This window comes from Scyliorhinus canicula, chromosome 12 (genome assembly GCF_902713615.1).
Source record: "Scyliorhinus canicula chromosome 12, sScyCan1.1, whole genome shotgun sequence".
NCBI lineage: Eukaryota > Metazoa > Chordata > Chondrichthyes > Carcharhiniformes > Scyliorhinidae > Scyliorhinus > Scyliorhinus canicula.
In genome coordinates, this window is record NC_052157.1 from 39,586,783 (window position 1) to 39,613,929 (window position 27,147).

At 46.8% G+C, this 27,147-nt stretch overlaps 1 protein-coding gene across 1 annotated transcript in view; it reads right to left on the bottom strand.

The window, feature by feature from the left end:
- Positions 1 to 27,147, bottom strand: part of mctp2b (multiple C2 domains, transmembrane 2b) — a 504,236-nt gene that overhangs the window by 129,526 nt on the left and 347,563 nt on the right. Inside the window, exons 16-17 of the mRNA XM_038813378.1 lie at positions 27,007 to 27,081; positions 25,256 to 25,375 (exon numbers count right to left, since the gene is read on the bottom strand). Coding sequence (XP_038669306.1) covers positions 25,256 to 25,375; positions 27,007 to 27,081 — 195 coding nt within the window. The remainder of the gene's footprint in view (positions 1 to 25,255; positions 25,376 to 27,006; positions 27,082 to 27,147) is intronic.

Genomic DNA, 27,147 nt, shown 5'->3' on the forward strand with positions numbered 1-27,147 from the left:
AACTCCGAGACGATCCTCCAGTGGCTGATCACCCAGTTTTGGGGGCCGATGTAGAGGTTGGGACCTGCAGCTGCCTCCGTACACGAGGTGAGCTTGCTGCGGGCAAGATAAGTGGACCACTGTGCCCTTGGCGCTGTGTTAGGAGCTGGGGGGGGAGGGGGGGGGTGCTTTAAAATCTAGAGCTGTTTACAATTCACATACCTGGCTAAGTCTACCAAGCAGTGGTGCTGAATGCGCGACAGAGCCATTGAAACCCGCAGCACAGGAAGAGGCCACTCGTTCCATTGCTCCTGTATTGGCTCTTTGACAGGCTGCAACATGCCAGATATGTCATCACAGAAATTGGCATGCCCCGCCATTAAACCCGGGAGGCATTTTTGGCCAGTTCTTCAACACTGACTGCGGACAGCTCACTGAGGACAGAAATTGTTTGAAGGTTTCATGAGTTAAACCGTAACAAAACAGTTCCGTTGCTGTTCTCATTGCTATTACCTCACTGTAGCAAGTTCTAGATTGTATTTAGCGTGCCTTTCCAAGCTTGTTTGTCAGACTAGTCTCTTCAATCACAGGTGAAGCTAAAAAGCATCTCCCCCATGTTAACCTGATTTATTGAGACTGAATCAAACCACGGCCTGTTTCACAGAGAATGACGTCAAAATTTTGAATGAATAGGGAGAACAGGCTTCTGGGTCTGACATGCATATAAAGCACACCTGTAAAGGTAAACGGTGCCTCAGTTGGCAAGGTTATTGTCGACAAGCAGCAAAGCATTCATTTAGTTCACCAATTTATCATCTATTAGTTAGTCAAGTTGTCATGCGGTTTCCACAACACTGTGTACCTCCCAAGCTGCCAGTAACTGCATTCAGCACTGGCCACATGCTGGCCCTCGAAGGGATTAAACTGCAGGTTGATTTGTGTGGCTACACTGCCACCTACAGCTCCGTAACAGCAAATCAGCTGAGCCTTTCAAGCAGGAACTTTGCAAATCCAACATTGCCTCTCCTGACAGAATTCAACTTTGATGAAATTCAGGTCAAACACACACTCTGAGGGTGTCCCTGGTGGGGCTGGTCCTCCAACAAAATGCAAATTTACCCAGTCATTTGGGTGGCATAATGGCACAGTGTTTAGCACTGCTCTCACAGTGCCAGAGACACAGGTTAAATTCCGACCTTGGGTGACTGTGTGCAGTTTTCAAGTTCTCCCCGTGTCTGCGTGGGTTTCCTCCGGGCGCTCCAGTTTCCTCCCACAATCCAAATATGTGCAGGTTAGGTGGATTGGCCACAATGAATTGACTCTTAGGTGGAGCGGGCGCGCGGGGAGGGGGGGGGTTCAGTCCTCAACTTTACAATGTTACGATGAATGGCACTTACGATGTTCATGAACTGACATGGTTTTGAATTGATGACGTTGGTTGCGACTGTCTTGTTACCTGTGTGGTAGGTAACTCGTGCTACTCAATCCTTGGTTGATGGTGTGGTCTTCTGAATCTCGATGAAGAAGACTCAAAACTCGTCCAGTAACAACAAAGGTTTATTGAGTAACTTTTACAGCAAGTGCATGAGTTCTTTGCATAAACTTTAATACTAGTGATAAGGTAAACAAGATCTAACTACAATAACTATACCTAACTCCACTAGCCATCTGAACTATTCTGATATTGCCCTGGTCACAGTACACCCGAGAGAGAGAGAGAGTGAGGGAGACACAATGTGGTTGCTTTTTATACCTCTGTTGGTCCTGCCCTCTAGAGATCATGTGGTTCTGCTGATTACACATTAACCCCTTGTGTACATGCACATACAGAGATCACTACATCCCCCCTTTTTCTTGTGTTACATATTTTCTGTATGTTGTAAAGAAAGTTGAACAAACATAATGGATGCAGTTTGCTTGCGACAGGTAGACAAATAATGCTGTGTACAATTTGTGGTGATATTGATGATTATACAAAGCCAATTAATATTTATGAGTCCAATCTTAATTTTAAAAAATTGTGAGTCCAAGCTTTATGAATTTGTTTGGTTGAGTTGCTTTGTTCTTCTGTTGTTGAAATGGTGATATTGTTGTTGTTATTTCTTTGTGAACGTCGTCAGTGTCCCTGTGTTTAAGAATTCAAGAAGTCATCAATGAGGTGTTTGAATGGTCGAATCACTTTGTTGTCTGATTTATACTTTTTTTATGCTTATGGTAGCGATTCTGTGTTGCATCTTTCTTGAAAGCTGGTTTGCTTGTTTGTTGTGGAGCAAATGCGAATTTGTGAGATTTGTTGCCATGCCATGGCATGTTTGTACTCTTGTCATAGTTTTGGAGTGTAATCTTGCAATGTTCTTCATGTGCAGAGTTATACCATGTTGTACAGGTCGTTGTGTCATTGTCGCTTCTGTCTTTGTTGTTTTTGTTGTCGTTCGTGCTGTTGTTTTTGTCGTGCTTGTTGTTTCTGTTTTTGTTGTTTTGTTGTTGTTCGTGTCGTGCTTGTTGCTGTCTTTGTTATGCTGCATGTTATTTTTGTTGTTCTTGTAGTTTTTGTTGTTGCTGTGCTTCTTGTTGCGCTCAATGAGTGTTCCGTGTGGATGATGTGGGGCATTGTCACAGTTATTGGTGTCAGTGTCCTTTGTGGTGTCTGTTACATTGAACATTTCTTCTTGAGAATTGTGAGAATGATCTGATGTTGCATTGATGTTGCTGACATCAGTCATTTGTGGTGGATTTGATTGCTCTTCCTTGCTGCTCCTCTTCTGGAGACATTTCCAGTACATTTGAATCATCTGTGATCTCCTTATGCTCCTCTTCAGGAGTTATTTCCGGTTCATTTGAATCACCTTTTGTCTCTTGGTGCTCCTCTTCTGGAGTCAAAATCTTCACGATTTCAGTTGATGTGGTCTCACTGGACCCAAGAATAGACCTACTCTGTGCTTCTGTACAGACGAGCTGAGATCTGTCAGTCTCGCTGTGATCCTGCACACTCTGTATGTCGAGTGTGATCACTTTGTCACGGTTTTTACATACAGTGGGTAGATCTTCAATGTTTTCTTGTTGGTTACATGAGCTGGGTAGACTTCCATAGTCTGCTGCTGGTTGCTCATATAAGGCGGATAGACCTTCATAGTCTTCCTCGTGCACGGTTGTCACTCCGGAGTCTTTAATTGCATCCATTCTGGAGTCTGTCAACCAGCTCGCTGTGGAGGCTTGTATTACTCCCTCAGTGGAGTCGGTTTGGGCTCTCTGCGTGGCGTCGCCTTCTTCTTGGGTATTGCTGTCATCCAATGTATCGACAATCTGCCATGGCATCATGGTATTGGATTCATCTGCCATGAGTAGTGTCATGTTGAGCTTTTCAACGATGTTGCTGACGTAACGATCATCAACTCCGAATAACTCATCCATGTCTGAGCAGTAGTCTTCAATGAACAAATCATCTAATTTTGTTTGGGATTTGTCATTGTGCTCTCTATGTCCAATGAAGAACTCATCTTCGGAGTAGTAATTGTCAAAAAACAAATCTTTTGCTCTGGATTTGTCATTGTGCTCTCCTCTTTGGGTGTAGCAAACTGCTTGTTCCAGGGTGCTCCGGAGGTAATCTTTAACTGTGGGTGGAGGCTTGGGCTTCATTCTGTCGTTCGATGAAAGAAATTTGTGTTTTGTAGCTTTAAAATTCTTATTTATTATAATTTTTGGGCCTTTCCTTTTTAAGTGGCCATGGTCCGGGTCTTCTGACGTCTTGACGCTCGCGACGTAAGGCGTGGGAATCGAGTGCGCATGCGCAATCAGACTTTCCTTTACTTTGCGCTCTTTTCGCATCTGTGCATGCGCGACTTCTCGCGCATGCGCGCAAGTGTATTTTGCTGTTTTTTTCTTATTGAGAAGTGCGCATGTGCATACTGGCCGGAACGCTCTCGCTCAAGATGGCTGCCAATCAAAAAGTACTGTTGCATCGAATGGGATTCTGCCTTCGCCTCGTGGTAAGTTTTTGTGCCATTTTTACGGATTTTGTTTTCTCGATAATGGTTCTGTCTTTGTAAAGGCTCAAAGTATTGATTTTGTTTTTGTTCATAAGCAAGGCATGTTTGTATAGCGATTTCTAATGTTAAATATATTTTTTGTGAATGTTCTTTCCTCAAATTTTTATCAGATATTCCAGAAATTAATTGATCCAGTATTATAACGTCTCTGAAATCAGCATAATCACAGCCTTGTGGTCGAGATTTGTAACAAAATCAGTGATTGGCCCTCCTTTTCTGTGGCATATATGACAGGAGTTAAATTTTTTCAGCATCTCACCAGACTGACCGTTACAGTGTTCATCAAATTTTTTGAGTATTACATCTAATTTGGTGTTGTCTTCACCTTCTAAGTAATTAAAACAATTATAAATTTTTCTGGCTTCATGCCCTCCTGCTGTGAGTAGTAGTGCTATTTTCGTTGCGTCAGAGACCGTGGTTAACTCATTACCTGTGATACATATTTGGAACATCTATTTAAACATTTTCCAGTTAAAACTTAAATTACCAGTTGTTTCCAGCTGCCATTGAACTCCAAAACGATTCCCATCGAATCAAGTAGTCGTCAAGGACTCATTTTGCTCCGAAGTCTTCCACAGTCAAATGTCCGGCCTGAATTTTCTTCTCTTGTTGTCTAACCTTATTTAAAGCCAACACACCTGGTACCATGTCTTGTTACCTGTGTGGTAGGTAACTCGTGCTACTCAATCCTTGGTTGACGGTGAGGTCTTCTGAATCTCGATGAAGAAGACTCAAACTCGTCCAGTAACAACAAAGGTTTATTGAGTAACTATTACAACAAGTGCATGAGTTCTTTACTTTAACTTTGATACTAGTATAAGGTTAACAAGATTTAACCACAATAACTATACATAACTCCACTAGCCATCCGAACTATTCTGATATTGTCCTGGTCACAGTGCACCCGAGAGAGAGAAAGAAACTGAGGGAGACACAATGTGGTTGCTTTTTATACCCCAGTTGGTCCGGCACTCTAGTGATCATGTGGTGCTGCTGATTACACATTAACCCCTTGTGTACACACACTACACCAACTTTATGACACCACACCAGCCCTTCTTTAATTTTTTTAAATATTTGTTTTATACAACAGCTTATCCTCTTAAAATGCAGCCTTGCCTGAAACAGAGTCAAATAGTCTGGCATCCAACAGTACAGCATTGGGTTGATGGCCCCGAATAAAGCTGTGAGACCTCTTACCCCCTGTGCCCTTCATTTACCAGGCCGTAACTCTGAGCCGGTAGGACATGCTGTCACCGGCTGGTCGCCGCACTCAGCCACTTATGGTCACCATGGACCGCTGGCCGAGCTACAGCCCACAGTGTTAAGATGTCTTTCGTCGAATCATTTTGGCGTGCCGCACCCTGGGGACACTCGCCGGGCTCAAGCCAAAAGAACCAAGTCGGCAGCGCCTCGGGGAAGCTTCCGGAAAACGCTTTGAGTGCACTGGGGTGAATGTCTAAAACCCAGCAGCAAACCGGGTTGGTAGAAAATGGTGCCTTGCCCTGCTGATGGAACCACCCCCCCCCCCCCCATTTTTAAAATTGGACGGCGTTTTGACTTGAGACGTGGCTTCCATAGTGTTGCAAGCCTGGGGACTGTCTGTATAATGACTGCAAAGTAACAATTCACTCATAATGTGCTTCACGGAATCGTATGCCACAGGGGGTGGCCATTAAACCCACCTTCCCAGTGCCAATTCTTTAAAAACCAGCTTTAGAGATCCTGGCCTATCCCCATAGCCTCTGTTCCTTTTCAAGTGTGCATCCAATTCCCTTTTGAGAGTTACTGTTGAATCTGCTTCCACCACCTTTTCAGTTCGGTCCAAAGACATGACTGGGTCTCATCGCCTTTATTCAAAGTGTTAATGTTGGGGATCTCCAGCATTTACTGGAATTCTGGGTATCTCCTGCCAATGGGACTTCAAGCTGCAGCACCGAGTTCCTTCAAAACCTCGACAAACCGTGGCTTTCTCAAAGGGCCTTTGTGAAGGCAGAGAGCAGGAATGTCAGTGAGTGAAGATCTGCACATTGTCCACCCTGCTCGGAAATTAACTTCTATTCCCCTCCTCAGTTTGGAAGGGCAAATTTAGATAACAGGAGGTATATTAATTCTTTCTTGTAGATGCCGGTTAGGTATGACTTTCATCTTGCACAGTTGCCCAGTGAGTTCAATCCAATTCCTTGCATACAAGCTAAATTAGAAATTGGTTACATACGTTGTTTCACATTTTCTCTCAGGAATAAGATAAAACAAACTCTCGGGTCTTGTGTAATTCAAGGAAAAAAATACTCCAATCTCTGGAGATTAATGCCATAAATCTCTGGCTCCTTATGCAACTTGGCAGGGTCTGCTTTCCATCTCCCTGTATTATGGGACGATTAGCATGATTCTCAAGCTGCATTGTTAAGCTGATATATAAAAGGTAAGTGTATGTGTGAGAGAGAGAAAGAAAGAGTGTGTGAGACAGACTGTGTGTGTGTGTGTGTGTGTGTGTGTGAGAGTGAGAGTGGGGGGGAGAGTAAGTGTATGTGTGAGAGAGAGAGCGCGTGTGAGGCAGAGTGCGTGCGTGTGAGACAGAGTGCATGCGGGTATGTGACAGAGACAGTGTATGTGTGTGTGTGTGTGTGAGGCAGAGTGTGCGTGTGTGTGAGAGAGAGAGCGCGTGTGAGAGAGAGCGCGTGTGAGACAGAGTGCGTGTGAGACAGAGAGAGTGTATGTGTGTGAGAGAGAGAGGGGGGAGAGAATGTGTTCTGAGCTTGAGTGTGTATTGGAAAGAGTTTGTGTGAGAAATGGAAAGGTAGCGAGATAGAGGGAGGAGGAAGAGAGAGGGAGCATGCGTGAGAGACCGTGTATGTGAGTTTGTGTGTGGGAGAGACAGGGAGAGCGAGATGATGAATTTGTGCGAGAGAGTGCGTGAACGTTTGCGTGGTTGTCTGTGACAGAGAGAGAGAGAGAAAGAGGACAAATGTTTAAGTGAGAGAGAGAGAGAGAGAGAAGAGCGTGTGCGTACGTGTGAGTGTAAGAGACAGAGAGAAAGAGAGAGACAGTGTGAGAGTATGTGTATGTGTGTGTGTCTGTGAGATGGAGAGTGAGAGGGAGTGTAAGAGCTTGAATCTCCGGAAAGATTTCTAAGTTTGGTAGCGAGCGGGAACTGCTGTGAGATTCCCGTTGCTCAGCCTGGCGGGGCCGGCAATGCTATTCAACATTAATTGGTCCACTTAAAGAGGCCCTATGGGCTTCTCACTGCAAAGGAGGGCTCGCCAGGGCCCTCCACCGCACCCAGCTTGCCAGCCCCCCCTCCCCGCTAACAAGGTCGAGCAGCACTTGAGCAGTACTTGCTCAGCGAGGTGGTGGCTGCGAGCGCCAGGAGTGTGAGCAGGAGGACTGGCCTCCACTACAGCGAAAAGATCAACTACCTACACCGGGCGGCATGAATGAATAGATGCCAACGCCCTCACCCTGAGCCCTTTCCGCCCCCATGTGAGCATCCACCCACAACTCCCCATTCAACCACCCAGCCCCAAGCCTCCCTCCACCCCCTTCCCCGTTCAACCCCCCCAACCCTTCCTTCACACACCCCCCTCGCCCATGACGCGTGTGGCTAATGATGCCCTCTTGGTGTCTCCTGCCCTCCAAAAATCGCCGGAAGAGAACCCAGGCTGGTGGTGGTCTGCCGGACCTAAGAATCCTCACCTCCTTCGAGGAGCAGGCCCTGGGGGTGACTGGTGTGGCCGATGACAAGTCAGGCACCAATGCGGAGGCTGGCAGACGCCACAGAGATGAGGAACCTCCGGGCCCCAGCCAAAGGACCTGTCAAACATGAGTTGTTATTGCCTTACTGATGGACCCATCCCTCTCACTGACCACATGTCCATTCTCCCACAGGTCCTCCAGCCGACAGCGCCGGCCCATCCCGGGTGGCTCCATCTCCAGCATCCCAGGAGACCACCCCGAAGAAGAGCTCCGAGGATGCCATGATAATAGTCGCGGCACAGCTGTCATCCCCACTCTCCATCAGCGGAGATACACACACCTCAGTGGGAAATGTTAGTGGTCAGGCTTTTGGGGCACAATCTGATGAACACCACATTACTGCTGATTTACACCAGGCAGAGGCAGGGGCCCTCAGGCGAGACAGCAGTCGGCGCTCTGCTGGTAACCATGACCCAGCTGGGTCCCAGCCTGATTGCTGAGCCTGTGGAAGTGGTCATCCCAGAGCGGATGGAGATGTTAGAGTGCAGCCAGGACATTCAGAGGGAGATGGTAGCGACACTCCAGCAGATCTATGGCCGACTGGAGGAGTCCCAGAGGCTACGGGTGCGAGAGTTGTCGCCGGCAATGCGTGTCACCGAAGGCAACATTACTAGCAGGTGACCGCAGTGGAGAGTATGGTGCAACATTAGTGGTATCGGCACCATTAGTGAATGTGTCCAAGGCATTATGTAGTTGGTGACGGCCATTGCCGAGTTCCTCGACAGAACGTCTGCATTGCTGGGGGATGTGACCCAGAACTAGGTTAACCTTGGTGAGGTTCTACAGGGCATATTCCTCTCCCAGATGGGAACGGCCCTGCCGCTGCGGAGCTTGTCCCAGTCGCAGTGGGCATTGCCGAGGCGCTGCAGAGTATGTCCCAGTCACCGAGGAGCATCACCGACGTCATTGACACGATGGTGCGCACCATGGAGAACCACCAGGGCTGACAGAGCCAGATGATGCAGGGGCAGCCGGGGCTCAAACCAGCTGCCCCTCAGTCCTATGTGAATCACAGGGTCCTATGGGCACTGAACGGGAGGAGGGGGCGTCGGTGCCAACCGGAACCCGCCCTATGGAGTGGCGATGGTGACCATCAGTTCCCCTGAGTTCCACCCCTCTGGGGCGGCATGGCAGCACAGTGGTTAGCACAGCTCCAGGGTCGCAGGATCGATTCCCGGCTTGGGTCACTGTATGTGCGGAGTCTGCACGTTCTCCCCGTGTCTGCGTGGGTTTCCTCCGGGTGCTCCGGTTTCCTCCCACATGGCCCGAAAGACGTGCTGTTAGGTCATTTCAACATAGGGCTGCACGGTGGCGCAGTGGTTACCATTGCTGCCTCGTGGCGCTGTGGTCCCAGGTTCGTTACCGGCTCTGGGTCACTGTCTGTGTGGAGTTTGCACATTCTCCCCGTGTTTGCGTGGATTTCACCCCCACAACCCAAAAGATGTGCAGGGTAGGTTAATTGGCCACGTTGAATTGCCCCTTAATTGGAAAAAAAGAATTGGGTACCCTAAATTTATTTATAAAGAAGGTAATTTCAACATTCTGAATTCTCACTCTGTGTACCCGAGCAGGTGCCGGAATGTGGTGACTCAGGGCTTTTCAAGTAACTTCATTGCAGTGTTAATATAAGCCTACTTGTGACAATAAAGATTATTATTATGAGTGTGAGAAAGGGTGTGTGTGAGTGAGAGATAGTAAGTGTGTGAGTGAGAGAGAGTAAGTGTGTGAGTGGGAGAGAAAGTGTGTGAGTGAGAGAGAGTAAGTGTGAGTGAGAGAGAGTAAGTGTGTGAGTGGGAGAGAGAGTAAGTGAGTGAGAGAGAGAGTAAGTATGTGAGTGGGAGAGTAAGTGTGTGAGTGAGAGAGAGTAAGTGTGAGTGGGAGAGAGGGAATTGCACATGTTCTTAAAAATTGAGGAATGGAAGGATTTTTGGAAAATCAAGAAGTGAATGTTCTCATTGACCAAATGCTGGTGATGCTGAATAATCTGGATGATTGCATCCTTCATTCAAACCACTTCATATTTAGCTCTTCATTTCAGCATTTAGTGTTGAAAATCACTGATCTGAGGCTTTGGCTAGAGCTTTCTGTTCTGGGTTGCAAAATGAACAATAGCAGGGTGCCTACCCAACATTTATCCTGCCTCATTTTCCTCAACTCCAAAGTGAATAAAACGGGCAACTTGATGGGCTTTACAACTGGCATCATCTCACCTGCTGCCAATATTGCAAGCGCCAATCATTATTGCTCTCGCTTCCAAATTCACTGGGGGGTCCTCAGAATGAAAACACCAACAGGTTGTCAGGAAAGAGATGTGCAAACAGAAATCACTAACATGGGTAAAAGATGTTTTTCTGGCTGTGTCCAGATGCCTCAGCCCTGCAGCCTCAGAGTATGTCTGTCCACCAACACTTGCTGGTTCTTAATGACTAGAACACTTTCTTTCTGATTACATTCACTGCGGCAAATTGTAGAGAATCCGCATTGGCCTTAGGAAGACTGAGATTCGTCCACAAGGTTTTAATAATGTTGCTGCCTCTGTGCCGGTTGCACAATATTCAAATGAAATGTCACCCGTCAACACTAGGTGCAACAAACAAGGTTAGAAATGGGCCTTGGGGGATTTACTCCAATTCTATTTTAGGACTATACAGTACCAGTCAAGTCTGTGGACTTTGGTGAAGAAAGAAAGGCTTGCATTTATATCGCACTTTAAATCCTCAGGACACGCTAGCAGTGGTTAGCACAGTTGCTTCACAGCTCCAGGATCCCAAGTTCGATTCCCTGCTTGGGTCACTGTCTGTGCAGAGTCTGCACGTTTGCCCCGTGTCTGCGTGAGTTTCCTCCGGGTTCTCCGGTTTCCTCCCATTGTCCAAAGATATGCAGGTTAGGTGGATTAGCCATGCTAAATTGCACTTCGAGTCCAAAAAGGTTAGATGAGGTTACGGGGATAGGGTGGAGGTATGGGCTTAGATAGGGTGATCTTTCCATGGGCCTGTGCAGTCACGATGGGCCGAATGGTCTCCTTCTGTACTGTAAATTCGATGACACTCAGAGGTGCTTTCCAGCCAATGAGATTCATTTGAAGGATAGTTCACTGTTGTGGAAAACCGTGCAGCCAACTGAAGGGTATTCCTACTCTTTCGACTTCTCGTTTTAATTAACAGGAGTGGAAAGCCACGTTATATTCACAAACGCCTTGGCAACCCGGTGTAAAGGTAGATATTGCTTTTCAGGCCAGCGAACACGAAGAGGAGATCAACAGTACCTGGTCTCACACATGTGGTGAAGGGTAAGTGTGAGGAAGTGGGGTGACATTGGATAGGGCCTGTGGTTTTCTGGGTTTGGCAAACTGCTCCCGACTCCCATTTAGATTCCTTAAACTGCCTGTCCACTGGAAATTATGGAGCCACAAAACACGAGGGAGCAAATGCGTGTTTATATTCCTGCCGGCATTTCTTTCCCCTGTGGTCCATGTTTAGATTCATGTAGCCAAAATATTAATTTTGGACTGAAATGAAGTACAAGTGCCACATATAATTCTTTTCACATTTAACATTGCAAACCTGGAATATTATTTCACCTAAGATAATCTTTTGTAAATTAGCGGAATAATTTTAAGTAAAGCTGCAATTTATTCAATAATATAACGTGCCATGTTTGCATACCATGAAGCATTGCCATTAATGGTCTGTGGTTGCAAACTGAACATCCTGGGCTGGATTCTCCAATAATGGGGCTATGTCCCCACGCCAGCGTAAGAAAGTCCTGAGTGATTCTCCCATCTGCAGGGGGGCTGGCAGGGTCCCGAGGTGGTTCTCGCAGCTCTGGCTGCAGATACAGGGCCCTGCACTTCCTGTCGGGAGTCCGCGCAGGCGCACAGCGACGGCCTGCGGCAGCCGCTGTGCGACATGGCGGACTCGCATCGTGGACCGTGATGAAAGAAGTAGGTCCCCCTGAGATCGCGCACATCCACGGATCGGTGCTGCCCGATCGCTTGCCTGGCCGTCCATGTGCCCCCCCAGTGAACGATTCCCTCTGCCCCCCAGAATGGCGGCCGCAGATCGAATCCGCAGCCGCCACCTGACGGTCGATAGGTGGTTAGAACCACGCCATCGGGAACTTGGCTCTGTCAACGGCCCATTACCCTCAACACATAGTTCGCGCACTGGAGCAATTCTCCGGGGACCGGAGAATCGCGTGAGTGGCGGTGGTCCAAATTTCCAGGTTGAAATTAAATAAAAATCGCTTTTTGTCACAAGTAGGCTTCAAATTAAGTTACTGTGAAAAGCCCCTAGTCGCCACATTCCAGCACCTGTTCGGGAAGACTGGTACGGGAATTGAACCGTGCTGCTGGCCTGCCTTGGTCTGCTTTAAAAGCCAGCTCTTTCGCCCTTGCTAAACCAGCCCCAGTTGACGACCATTCTCCGCCCCTCCCCCCCACCGAACTCTATTTTGGCGTGGAGGCTCGGAGAGTCCAGCCCCTATCTGTGTAGTTTGTACAAATCCTCTTGAAAAAGTAATTAATAACCAAGTATCACTTTAGGTTTATCACTTACACGCCACACAACTTTGTTTCAGCTCCCCCCTCCCCGCCGTTAAAAAAAGAGACAGAAAAGGCTTGAAAATTAATCCTGAGCAATGGCTTTTGCCAATTGTGTGGGTATGAAATTGGTGTCTGGGTATATAGAGTGGTGTTTGAGTGTGTGCCAAGGGAATTAGAGGATATGGGGTTAGTGCAGGAAGATCAAGTTGAGGTAGAATATCAGCTATCATCATATTGAATGCAGGTTTAAAGTGCTTAATAGCCTTCTATTCAGTGACTATTTCTTTTGTTCTCATGTGAGTATGAGAGAAAGGGCTGTAACGTCTGAGTTCCTGGGGGAATTTGCACCCCCACCCCCCACTGTTCATGGATAAGGTTTGCAAGGCAATTGCCCGGAAGAGCAAACTTCCCTTGCACTGGGAACCATTCGAAAACACGATTAAAATTGCTAACTTCAGGGCAGCACTTTGGCACAGTGGTTAGCATTGCTGCCTCACGGCGCCGAGGACCCGGGTTCGATCCTGGCTCTGTCACTGTCCGTGTGAAGTTTGCACATATTTCCCGTGTTTACGTGGGTTTCGCCCCCCCCAACCCAAAGATGTGCAGGGTAGGTGGATTGGCCATGCTAAATTGCCCCTTAATTGGAAAAAAAAATTGTGCACACTAAATTTATTTTTTTTAATTGCAAACTCAGATGCCCCGCCCCACGACCCGCCATGGGGCTCCCCCACACACCACCAAACCCCAGGAATGGGCCTGCCACCACCAACCTCCCCTCCAAAGGACTCACTCAACAACCCCCACCACAAGTCCTGACCCCTCACAGCCCGAGGTAAGAACCGACCCCACCGCCCACCGCCCTCCCCACCCCAAAATCCTACCCATTTATATCCATACCTTTCCCCTGGCATGTCCAGAACCTAAAATCTTCACTGGACCTTTAACCTACCTGCTTTATCGCAGCTAGTGGCTTCCATCCCTTCGACAGAGCTGCACTCAACGTTAGACCCCTGGGGACGGGAAGCACTATACGGAACCTGTCCGGCCTGAGGCGGCTGGTCAGGGGAGACATGATTTGGTGAAAAAACATTGAGTGGAGTGCTGTCAATGCTGATGGCCACTCTGAGGAAGTCCAAGCCCTCGGTGTGTGTAGTGTGCTGAAGATTTTGGGCAGGCTTTTTGAGAGTTGTAAGTAGGTTGACAGACAGGGTGATAGGTTGTAGCTTTTCAGTAGGTTGTAGAAATAGCCCATGCGGTTGTGAATCAGGTGGAGAGTTAGTGGAGCGGGTGTGGATGGAGTTGGGATGAAGGATTGGAGGCAGTTGCCTGGTAGGGAGGAGCTAAGCCATGAGAGGACTTGTAAATGCCATGAATTTTGGAACCAATCCATGGAGCAATAAAGACACAATAGATGGGATGGACTTAATAGTGATGTCAAAATGTGAATATTTTTATGGAGTAAAGCTTGGTGTGCAGCTGTAAGAATGTTATGGAAATCGGTTGGTTTAGCACAGGGGTGGGCAAACTTTTCCGTGCAAGGGCCGCATTCAGAAATTCACAATTCACAAAGGGCCGCATAGTATATTAAGTAAAATAATTACTTCACCCGGTTATGATTCTGGGCGCCTCATATAGAACATAGAACAGTACAGCACAGAACAGGCCCTTCGGCCCTCGACGTTGTGCCAAGCAATGATCACCCTACTCAAGTCAACGTATCCACCCTATGCCAGTAAGTAATCCAACAGCCCCCCCACCCATTAACCTTTAAAAAAAAAATTTTTTTTTTTTAAAAATTTTTTTTTTTAGAAATTTTTTTTTTTTTTTTTTTTAATGACTTGGTGGGCCGCAGAAATACCTTTGGCGGGCCGCATGCGGCCCGCGGGCCGTAGTTTGCCCACCCCTGGTTTAGCACAATGGGCTGAACAGCTGGCTTGTAATGCAGAACAAGGCCAGCAGCGCGGATTCAATTCCCGTACCAGCCTCCCCGAACAGGCTCCGGAATGTGGCAATGAAGGAGAGGGGGTGATGAAGGAGAGGGGCTGATGAAGAGGAGGGGCTGATGAAGAGGAGGGGCTGATGAAGAGGAGGGGCTGATGAAGAGGAGGGGCTGATGAAGAGGAGGGGCTGATGAAGAGGAGGAGGTGATGAAGAGGAGGGGCTGATGAAGGGGAGGGGGTGATGAAGAGGAGGAGGTGATGAAGAGGAGGAGGTGATGAAGAGGAGGGGGTGATGAAGAGGAGAGCATGATGAAGAGCACAGGATAATAAAGAGGAGAGGCGATGAAGAAGAGCGGCTGAGGAAGAGTACAGGGCAATGAAGAGGAGGTTGATGAAGAGCATAGGGCAATGAAGAGAGGGGGATGAAGAAGAGAGGGTGATGAAGAGCACAGATCAATGAAGAGGAGGTTGATGAAGAGCACAGGGCAATGAAGAGTAATAAAAAGTAGAGGACGATGAAGAGGAGAGGATGATGAAGAAGAGGAGATGGTGATGCAGAAGAGGAGAGGGTGATGCAGAAAAAGAGAGTGATGATGAAGAGGAGAGGGTGATGAAGAGGAGAGGGTGATGAAGAGGACAGGGTAATGAAGAATGGAGGATGATGAAGGAGGAAAGGTGATTAAGGAGAGAGGGCGATGAAGAGGAGAGGGCAATGAAGAGGAGAGGGCAATGAAGAGGAGAGGGCAATGAAGAGGAGAGGGCAATGAAGAGGAGAGGGCAATGAAACGGGGAGATCGATGAAGAGGACATGGTGACGAAGAGAGGGTAATGAAGAGCACAGGGCAATGAAGAGCACAGGACAATGAAGAGAAGAGGGGTGATGAAGACAGGAGGGTGATGAAGAGGAGAGGGTAATAAAGGGTAGAGGGGCAGCACGGTAGCATTGTGGATAGCACAATTGCTTCACAGCTCCAGGGTCCCAGGTTCGATTCCGGCTTGGGTCACTGTCTGTGCGGATCTGCACATCCTCCCTGTGTGTGCGTGGGTTTCTCCGGGTGCTCCGGTTTCCTCCCACAGTCCAAAGATGTGCAGGTTAGGTGGATTGGCCATGATAAATTGCCCTTAGTGTCCAAAATTGCCCTTAGTGTTGGGTGGGGTTACTGGGTTATGGGGATAGGGTGGAGGTGTTGACCTTGAGTAGGGTGCTCTTTCCAAGAGCCGGTGCAGACTTGATGGGCCGAATGGCCTCCTTCTGCACTGTAAATTCTATGATAAAGAAGACAGGGTGATGAAGGTGAGAGGCTGATTAAGGAGAGAGTGCAATGAAGAGAGAGGGTGATGTAAAGGTGAGGGCGATGAAGGAGATAAGACGAAGAAGAGAGGGTGGTGTAGAGGAGAGGGTGATGAAGGAGCAAGGGCGATGAAGGAGAGAGCGATGAAGGAGCGAGGGAGATGAAGGAGAGCGCGATGAAGGAGAGAGGGCGATGAAGGAGAGAGAGCGATGAAGGAGAGAGGGCGATGAAGGAGAGAGGGCGATGAAGGAGAGAGGGCGATGAAGGAGAGAGGGCGATGAAGGAGAGAGTGATGAAGGAGAGAGAGTGATGAAGGAGAGAGAGTGATGAAAGAGGGAGGGCGATGAAGGAGAGAGAGAGATGAAGGAGAGAGGGAGATGAAGGAGAGAGGAGATGAAGGAGAGAGGGAGATGAAGGAGAGAGGGAGATGAAGGAGAGAGAGCGATGAAGGAGAGAGGACAATGAAAGTGCGAGGGCGATGAAGGAGAGAGGGCAATGAAGGAGAGAGGGTGATGAAGGAGAGAGGGCGATGAAGGAGAGAGAGCGATGAAGGAGAGAGGGCGATGAAGGAGAGAGGGTGATGATTGAGAGAGGGCGATGAAGGAGAGAGGGCGATGAAGGAGAGAGGGCGATGAAGGAGAGAGGGCGATGAAGGAGAGAGGGCGATGAAGGAGAGAGGGTGATGAAGGAGAGAGGGCGATGAAGGAGAGAGGGCGATGAAGGAGAGAGGGCGAAGAAAGTGCGAGGGCGATAAAGGAGAAAGAGCGATGAAGGAGAAAGGGCGATGAAGGAGAGAGTGCGATGAAGGAGAGAGGGCGATGAAGGAGAGAGGGCGATGAAGGAGAGAGGGCGATAAAGGAGAGAGGGTGATGAAGAGGAGAGCGTGATGAAAAGAAAAGGGTGATGAAGAGCAGACACGATGAAGAGGAGAGGGTAATGTAGGAGAGAGGGTGACGTCAATGAGAAGGTTGATGAAGCGGAGAGGGTGATGAAAAGAAGAGGATGATGAAAGAGAGAGTGGGTGGGGAGAGAAAATAAAAAGAGACAATTCTAACCTGTTGGAGTTGGCTGCTGTTGGTGCACATGGGAGATTAAAGTAAAAATGCCAGTGTTTGACGGGCAGGAGCTCATCCATTTACACATTTAGCTCATGCATGTTTGTGAGTGTGCAGGAAACTCCATGGGATGGATGTGTCTGCAGTTAATATATGTGGAATTGACAGGCTGAAAAGTCGTTAAACACTGAACTACGACAGCAAAATTCTTTGCCTAGATGAGTCTTTTGCACACAGAAATTTTTGGAGAGTGTGTTTTCACTGCTTCAGCGTTGCTTTCTAAGACTTTGGATGACCTTTCTGCTACCTTGGACTTTTTTGTCTTTGATTTGCACTTTCCCTTTATCAACCTTCACAGCAGCATGGGAGCAGCATGTGCAACTATAACGTAGATTTCAGATGAGGAACAAGAGCTGGAGAGGGAGGAGAAGCATTAGGACCATGAGCAGCAGGGGCAGCTTTGCCCTCAGCCACCTGCCGCTCCACGGTCTGAGGGAAATATCACAGGGTTCCAGTTTGAAGGAGATGATGCTTCAACACAGTATACAGGCAGAGTGTGAGCTTTCTCGACATGACTGAATACCAGTGCCTCAGGCAGCTTAGACCTCCACAGCAGGTTGCTCATGGCATCTCCTTGAACAAGACCTCCTGCCAAGTGAGCCAAATGGTGTCACACTGAATTTCTTAGCCTCCTGCTCCTTCTTGGATCTGCTGGTGACATCTGCAGGGTTTCACCATCTGTTGTGCACATCTCACAGGTGGCTGATGTCATATTTGCCAAGGCCTTCCTCTATTTTGAGTCTCCTCTTGTCTCTAGTGTGTCCCCCTCCACAGCAGTTAGGGGGTAGATACGAATGGTGGGCTACTCCCAGTTCTCTGACTCTCGCTGGTATTATACATTCTCTTCTCATACGAGGGGGAAGGAGCGAGTGTGAGAAATGGAAAGATGTGCAGGTTAGGTAGATCGGCCACGCTAAATTGCCCCTTAATGTGTAGGTTGGGTTATGATGTTGCGGAGATAGGGCAGGGGAGCGGGCCTAAGTAGAGTACTCTTTCGGAGGATTGGTGCAGACTCGATGGGCCAAATGGCCTCATTCTGCACTGTAGGAATTCTACGAATATATAGTAAGATGGCAATACATTGAGAGGAAGTGTTAGTAATGGCTATTTAGACGGGGATGTGAGGAAATACTGAGAGAGAGTGAGAGAGAGCGAGAGAGAGCAAGAAATGGGTGGAGCAGCAGGCTGTGTTGGTCTAAGGAGTGCTGTGCAGAAGGCTGGTGAACTCAATGTGGCTTGCCTGCTCCATAAACAAGGGATCACATTCCTGCCATTCACCTCCTCTGCCACTTCAAGCCAGGCCTGCTTCAGAGGCTCGCCTCTTCCTCTTATGCGCTGGGGGTAACATTTCTCTGCAAGCCCTGATATCCCACAGCATGATCTCCAGGGATGGCTCAGAAAACTGGAGAGGGGCGTGAGAGCAGCTGTCCATGTTTGAGCTCCGGGTTGCTGGATGCTCCCATTCTGCCCCTCGTTGGGATCCCTTCAAATGCCAAGGCGGCAACAGTCAGGTGCGTGCCTCGATCACACTTGCCTGCTCTGATTGGTTGCAAAGCCCAGAACTAGGATTCTAGTGCCATAGATCTGGCAAAGAGCTGTGGAAAAAAAAAACTCTGTGGACTTCAGATTCCTGACCCGTTGCTTTGGCCTCCCTTGCCTTGAGCATTTCCAAATGCTAAAAATCAGTCCAATATAACATGTCTTAAATGGAATTTAATTATTTAATAGCATGGCATTTTTCACTGATAAACACTTATAACCTGAGTGAACTCATCCAGTTAAAGTACAGCAAACAAAACAGTACAAGATGTTTTCTATCATACTTTAGGATGGGCATAATAATCCTAGTCAAGTGCGGTTACCATGGTGCATCATAAATCAATATGCTAAACTGAACCAAACCAAGCTGAAACAGATAATGAACATTTTCCCTCCAACTGGGCTAAATCATAGTGAATAATCCGTAGGGGTCAGCAAGTGCAAAGTACTCGCCCTCTCTGTGAGGCCGGGAAGCAAGACTGTGGCAGCATTCCCACCCAAACACTGCTTTATACAGCTGTGACACACAAAGTAGCTGCCACAGAAAACGTCTTTTTGTTATTTTGCTCATGTGCACAATAGATGCTGGCGCGCGAGAGAGAGAGAGGGAGAGAGAAAGCGGGTGAAGAGACCTGAACAATCCATTTCTATTAAAAAATGCAGAACAGGTCAAGGCAGAAAACGACATTAAAATCGCATTAAACCGAACCATGAATTGAAGAAATGCATTTCTATCTCGGACCGCAAGGTGTGTTTTTGTCCCAAGTTTTCCATCACTCAGTTACATTTTTTTGCTAAAGCCCTGCTTGTAACTGTCACCTGCGGTGAGTATAATTACATCCTACCCACATCAAGCACGCCCACATCCAACTGCAGTGAAAAGAAGCAGCTTTCGGTAAGACCTGGGCAAACAATAGGCAACATTACACCACCTGACGTGCGTCTCAAAAAAAAAATCTGTGTGCCAGGCAAATAAAAATGACAGCTTCAGGACAAGATGACAGTCAAACCTCTGTCACTGACGAGACAAGGCCACATTATATGGAAATCCGGGCACTAGGTGTGTTCTTCACAGTGGTTACAGGTCACACAAGGTATCAGTCTATCTGAGGCGATAATTTAATGCTACTGTGCTCAGGTTAGTACATTTCCTTTCATAATCCAATGACTGTTGTACAGATAGTCTCAGAACAGAGGTGCTTTGCTTCCAATAATGCTGAGATATAGAATGCAGACGGGGGGAAAATGAATAGACGCTGTGCTAGAATATTGAATTTTGGGGAGGGTGAATTATCTTTGCGAAGAAGCACAGCAGTTAGACATGGCTGTAAATTACTGGACAGTCAGCTGATGACGTGTCCTCAGGTCAGCAAGGAGACAAACTAAAACAATAATAAATGATGCCACATTCAGCTTGAGCCTTTGCAGCATGATTTAACTTTTTCTTGGCATTAGAGAAGGGTAATATGTACCGGTGGAAGCCATTCGGCCCCTCCATCCCGTTCCACCTCTCCATTCGATCATGGATGCTTCACAACTTAACGCTATCTTAGCTCCGCAGCCTTGCAAAAAAAAAACCTATCAAATTTTGTTTCCGAAAATTTCAGTTTAAGCAATGACATTTAGCCTGAGTGAATTCAATGTACAGGCCATAGGTTTGGGGAGGCTGCAACTTGTTTGGTTTGCCTGTTGGCTGGAGAGGGACGGTAATGAAGGGCAGATTAAAATGATTAAGGTACAACTGAAATCCAGATTTAGGAGCGGGAGTAGAAATGTAAGAATGGATTTCACAGCATGAACCCAGGGCAGCATTAGGCTTCACTTTTTAACAATATCACTCAAGGGGTTGGATAAATTAATTCCATTGGTATTGATCTTAAAATTGCACAAGAGAGTAAAACAGGGTAGCACGTTAATAGTTACATCTCTTTCGAATTTACTTCCCCAATATGGGAGTCTGTTTGCTTCAGTGGAGGCCTGCAGAAGGATAGCTACAAGTGGACATTACACCTAGCTTTACTGCAGTGGGACTACACAGGGCCACACAGCAAGGTGGTCACACAGATATAGCTGTTACCAGGGCACAGTGGATAGCACTGTTGCCTCACAGCGTCAGGGACCCGGGTTTGATTCTGGCCTTGGATGAACGTCTGTGTGGAGTTTGCACTTGTCGCTGTGTCTGCGTGGGTTTCTTCCGGGTGCTCCGGTTTCCTCCCACAGTCCAAAGATGTGCAGATTAGGTATGATCAATAAGCGGAGTTACGGAGATAGGGTGGGGGAGTGGGGCCTAGGTAGAGTGCTTTTTCGGATTGTCAGTGCAGACTTGATGGGCCGAATGGCCTCCTTCCACACTGTAGGGATTCTAATGATCCTATCCATGAAAGACTTGGCCTCCTTGGAGGTAACGGCTCCAATCTGTGGCCAGTATTCAGCAAGTGGTCATAAGCGGGATTCACCTTTGAGTCAGAACTCAGTTTAATTTCTTGATTCATATTTATTTCTAGAAATAGTTTGTTTTTAATTAACCAGGAGGAAAGATGATCTGATTGTGGCCTTAACTCCAATGTCCTGCCTGCCTGCCCATCCCTCGACTCACTTGCAAATTAAAAATGTGCCTACCACAGCCTTGAAAATATTCCATGATCCAGCCTCTGCTGCTCTCTGGGGTAGAAGATTCGAAAGATTCACAACCCTTGTGGAGAAGGAATTTCTTCTCCTCTCTTTCTTAACTGGATGACTCCTTTAGTTTGACACAGTGGTCCATAATTCTAGATTCCCAATGAGGAGGATGTCCTCTCAGCACCCACCTTACCAAGCCACCTCAGGACCTTGTATATTTCAATAATAATCACCTCTTATTCATCTAAACTCCAATGAGTACAGACCCAACAATTTCTTCTCGCAAGACAAACCCTTTATCCCAGGACTCAACCTGGTGCACCTTCTCAGAACTGCTTCCAATACAGGTATATCCCTCATGTGCATAAGACAAAAACTGTGTGCAGTATTCTAGGTGGGGTTTCCTCAATGTCCTGGACAGTTATAACAGGATGTCCTGATGTTTATACTCCATCCCACTTGCAGAGGATGCCACAAGAATTCCAGACTCTGAGAGAAGAAATATCTTCTCATCTTGGTCTTAAATGGGAGAGCACAGTAAGAAGTCTTACAACACCAGGTTAAAGTCCAACAGGTTTGTTTCAAACACGAGCTTTCGGAGCACGGCTCCTTCTTCAGGTGAAGGAGCCGTGCTCCGAAAGCTCGTGTTTGAAACAAACCTGTTGGACTTTAACCTGGTGTTGTAAGACTTCTTACTGTGCTCACCCCAGTCCAACGCCGGCATCTCCACATCATTAAATGGGAGACCCCTTGTTCTGAAACTATGCCCCAGTTCTAGATTCCCCCTGGTTATGGGCATGTGCGGTAAGCGGTGTATGTTTTCTGAAAAGCTTGGCATGATACTAGCAGATTCGGGCACTATTGCACAACATGCAAATATGTGCCAACTATAGGTATAGTCGTACTATGGCAGCACTAGCCAAGTATGTCACCTTCTTCCACATTTGTTCTCGGGAACTGCATACAGCGATGACTTGACACAGAATACTGCAAAGTGTACCGTACTGTTTTCATAACAGGCCAACCTTCCCCATACTGACCTCTAATATTCTCACACCACCAGTCATCTGATGACACTATGTTACATGCCCACAAATTCTGCTTTGCTTCCTACATTTGTTTTGACCTCTGACAAGACTGTCAAATGTTTAGGTCCCATGGTCCTGTAGGTAGCTGCAGCCCTTTAAATTGATTTTAGGGCCAATAACAATTTAAATAACAGGAACGGGAGGAGGCCATTCGCCCCTTGAGCCTATCCCACATTTAATGAGATCATGGCAGATCTGTGTCTAACTCCATAACCCTACCATTGGCCCATATCGCTTAATATCTTTGCCTCACAAAAAGCTATCTATCACAGATTTAAAATGAGCAAATAATCTAGCTTCAACTGCTGTTTGTGGGAGAGTTGCAAACCTCTACCACCCTTTGCATGAAGAAGTGCTTCTTAACACCTCTCCAGAAAAGTCTAGCCCTAATTTTTAAACTATGCCCCCTAGTTTTGGAATCTCCAACCAGTGGAAATAGTTTAACTGCAAATCTTCCATTTATCGGGCCCAAAACTCATGGTGAAATGCAGGTCAAGAGATTGTTGTGCATATTATTTGAGGGTCCATCTCAGAATACTGACGGAGTCACCAGTTTCTAATTTACTTGAATAGTAGGCCTTTAATAATGAGGCCACTTCAGGCAATCTGTTGGCACATGGTAGTAAAATAGCTCGTCATGTTACAGAGTGGCACACTGCCAGTGTCGCAGTGTAATTCCTCACAGCTAACGTCTGCGCTTAACTCAGTTACTGGTAGGGATGGGGTAGCAAGGGTACACCAGTATCCCAGAAAGTATAGAGGCATCAGAAGGCAAGTCAAGTCAAGCCAACTTTCGATGTCACCTTGGCAACTGGTTCAATATCAATGTTGGTGACAAAAAGGCATAACCTTAGTATTAGAGGCAGGTCATTGTAGGGTGAGAGAAACATAGAAAATGGGAGCAGGAGTAGGCCATTCGGCCCTTCGAGCCTGCTCCGCCATTCAATATGATCATTGCTGATCCTCTATTTCAACACCGTACTCTCGGACTCTCCCCATACCCCTTGATGCCTTCTGTGCCGCGAAATCTATTTTCTTCTTCAATAGGTGCAGTGCCTTTGCTGTCAGGAGCCACTCTTTCACAAAAAGGGTAGTGAAAAACAGAACACCCTGCTCCAAAAAAACTGCTCGCAATTGATTATTTTGAAACAGTTATTGATAAAAAAAAATTATTCGGCCAAGGTTTTAAAGGGTGGAGAAACTAGGGGGTGGATGGAGCTAGGATACAGGCCGGCTGAATAACAAAGCAAACTTGAGAGGCTGAATGATCCACTCCTAAACCCATGTTCTTAATAGGGAGCAGGTTAGCAGCTTGCTTGGCAATGGGGAATAGTTTGATAAATAGCGAGGCGCCTGAAGGAAGGTGGAAATAACTTTTAAATTGGGGCCCACAACATTATTTCAACCATTAAAAAGTTGAAGGAAAACTCGTGACAGCTTGGCTTCTGAATTGTTACTCAAGGGGGAAAATGGGATGTTGATATTCAAACTAATTACAGGAAGATAGTTTATTTTGACTTTCTGTGAATTCTTCGAGCTTCCTTTTTCAATTATTAATGCCGCAACCAACTACTTTGGAAACTCTCATCCGAGGAGTATCGTTAACATTCAGGCTGACAAGAGCTTGGCACGTTTCCAAAAAAGTACATAACTGAACACTTGCACGTGTCAAAAGTTGGCCACAGTACTGCATTTGAACACTAGGCCAATAAATGTGGTCAACTGTGGCACTTCACCAGCCCACATCATTTCCACCCAATCCAAGCCAATCAGCAAGCAGCTTTCCAAAACTGTCCAATCCATCATTTGTCGAGGCGTTGAGTTTAATAATTGCACAAAGCTACTTAACCGGCATTCTCCCAAAATCTTTCCTGCCAAACAAAACTCTGCCTGTTACTTTCCTCAATTCGCAAACCTTAGCTCAGTTGGGGACACTCCCGTCCCTTGAATCAGAAGATGTGGGTTCAAGCCCCACTTGGGACGTGAGCACAAAATCCAGGCCGATACGCCAATGGCAGCGCTGGAGAATCACAGCAGTGTCAGGAATGCCTTTAAACTGAGGCTCCCTATCTGCCCTTGGAAATGGAGGTAAACATGTGTCATGGCATTATTTTGAGGTTGGTCAGGGGAGCTCACCCAGTATCCTGGCATTTATCGATCACTAGGCCAAAATTTAAAAATTATCTGGTCATTTTCACTTTACTATCTGTGGGATCTTGCTGTGCACAAATTAGCTGCTGCGTTCCCCACATTATAACAGCGATTCAAATGTACATAACGAGTTCTAAAGTGCTATATAAATGCTTTTTCCTTACTTTGCAAATATATCATTAATAATATCCAAACATTATCTAAAATGTGATAATCAAGATACAATATAACAGCAAGGCAGGTTTACCCGTACAGTTTATGGCGGATGTCACAACAGATTCACAAACCCAATGACAAGTGGGTAGATTTTAACCATCAGGCAGTGGAATGTGCTAGCTGGATCATCGAGAAGCTCTGGACAAGTTACTGGGCCAGGCCTATTTCTGAGTCACCACTTCCTGACAGAAGCAGACCAATCTCTCTGGTTCGCAGTTTCGAGGCAGCGCAGTGTCAAGCAACCTGCAGATCAAACCAACCAGAGGCAAAAGAAAGGAGGATGTCACAGGCCGACAGGGGTCCTGAGCATTCTTCTGAAGCCTGGAGGAGGGCTGTTGCACCTCATCTTCCAATGAAAAGGATTCTGCAATGGCCAGACCTGGTCCTCTCTGGCTGGATTCCCAGTTAAATATGGGTATGTATGCGGCCCAATGACTTCTCAAACTGGTGCCGGGCAGGAGGGCGGTACAATGCACTGCATCAGATCTCAGTCTCTATATTAACAAGACCCAACACCAACAGAACAAAATGGACAGTCTGACCCCCTCTTTCAGGCCAGTGTCAGTTAGGACAGGATGAGGAACGGGGCAGTAAATGTTTCCTAGTGCTTTGAGGGATGCTGTATCACCCTGCTCCTGCCTGACGATCAGCCAATGGAGAAATTCGGGATAGTTTCCAATAATTCCAAGAAGGGAACCAGGAATTCCCCCTCTAAAGTATTGCACTCAGAATCCGCCAGAACATCGGGATGACAAACAAGAACGAGGAAATTCTTTGCATTTTCTTCATGAAACAGCAACCCTAAATATGTACATTAGGTAAGAGATCACAATATCGGAGATTGTTAACAAAGAGATTTACGATACTTAGATATTGCAATTGTAATGTGAAGCATGCTGTGTCATATCTGAAGCTATTACCTGACAACACAAGTCCCCTTCCAGACTATAGATTGTAATAATATCACATACCAGAAAGGCAATGAAACTCCTCTGCACAGATTGCCATTCAAAGCAGCTCTGGATGTACTGAAGTGTGTTCCACATGGCCATTGTGAGATTCCGAACACGCCTAACGTTCCTCGTTAATGTCTGTGAATGTCAAGCAATCAGAATGAGGGCACTGGATCAATGGTTGTTGTCGCCAAATAGCAAAGGGCCAATTTGCCTTTGCTTCTCCCACATGCAGTACGAAGGGATTTGGTTCCATCACAGGTACAACTGAATGGTGAGACAAGAACACTTTCCCCTGTTCTACCCACCATCCTGCTCCCAAACACTCCCCCCACCCTTTCATTTTTTGGTTGTGACCGTTAAACTGAAGCTTCCTCGGCCCTCTCTGGTAGGAGTGAAAGATCCCATGTGCATTTCAAAGAGTAATGAGAGAATTCTGCTCGATATTTAGCCCTCAGCCAACATCAGTAAAAGCAGATTATCTGGTCATTATCTGTCCATGGAAGCTGTGCATAATCTAGTTGCCGCATTTCCTGTACTGACGACAAAGAAAAAAACACTTCTTTGGCTGTAAAGTGCTTTGGGACTTCCAGGAATGTGATGTTTGTCCCTTTTATTGGGGCAAATTCCGAGAGGGTCACGTGACCTGGGTAACCAATCAGTGACCAGGGTTGGGTTGGCTGGGGGGGGGGGGGGGGGGGGGGGGGGGGGGGGGGGGGGGAGGAGGAGGAGGAGGAGGAGGAGAGAGAGAGAGTTGTGAAAGGTTCTATGTGAATGCAAGTTCTCTCTTTCCTTTCACCAATGCCATGAAACTGAGGACGGGCGGCAATCTGGCCAACTTCCTCCTCACAGCTCCTCGATGTTATGAATATTTAGACACCAGTGCGGGGAGACACATTCTTGACCTGCTGGGGCTTTTTCACCATTTTTTGTTCTTTCCAGATTTCCAGCAATCTTTTTTTTATATTCGTGCATGGGACGTGGGCGTCGCAGGCTGTGCCAGCATTTATTGCCCATACCTAATTGCCTTACTTTGCAAGAGAGTATCTTTGACAGAGGTTTGTGAGGCAAGCAGAGTGAGTGATTGAAGCAGAGGCCATGGGGGCGGGGTGCAGTGAATTTCAGCTTCACCACCTGAACAGTAACCTGGTCCGGTGAATCACCTTCTCCTTTCGTCATCTGATGTGAAAAAATAACAGCAAAGAAGATTCCCAAATAAAACAAAACATTAGAAAGAACCTCACAAGTGTGAAGAGCACGGGAGAACTAATCATCCAGCATATTAAGAACTTGCAACATGACCTGGAATTTGGGGCAAGAGAAGCAGACAAACCTTGGGGAGCATGTACATAAATCTTTTGAAGTTATTAAAGAAAAGCTTTTGGGATCTTTGGTGCTACGCAAAGTGAGGCACAGATGCAAAAGCAAGCAGCTTCCTGAAACACTGGTTGGGGCCCAGCTGAAGTATTGCCTCCAATTCCAAACATCACAGTCTAGGAAAAATGCAAATGGGTTAACGAGGGTGCAGATTTGAATAACTTGAATTGTAACAGGTTTCAGGGACTTCAGTGACGTGAGAAGGAAACTAAGGTTTTTGTCCCCAGACCAGAATAAGATTAAAATGAGGTTTAACAGTGCTGTTTAAAATCATGACGGGTTTTGACAGGGTAATTAAGGAGAACCTGCTGGATAAAGAACCAAAGTTCAAAGAATAATTGAGAAGCCGTAAATTTACAAATTACAGTTGTTAATGGACAACATTTAAATACCTTTTTTGAAAATTTGATATTTTCCTCTTGGTTCGTTGGTTCTTTGGGTTTAAATGTTCGGAGGCTTGCTTTAATCTGAAAAAGTTTTTTAAAAAGTGTTTTCAGAAAACCTTGCAGCATGAGTTGGGAACAAGACCAAAC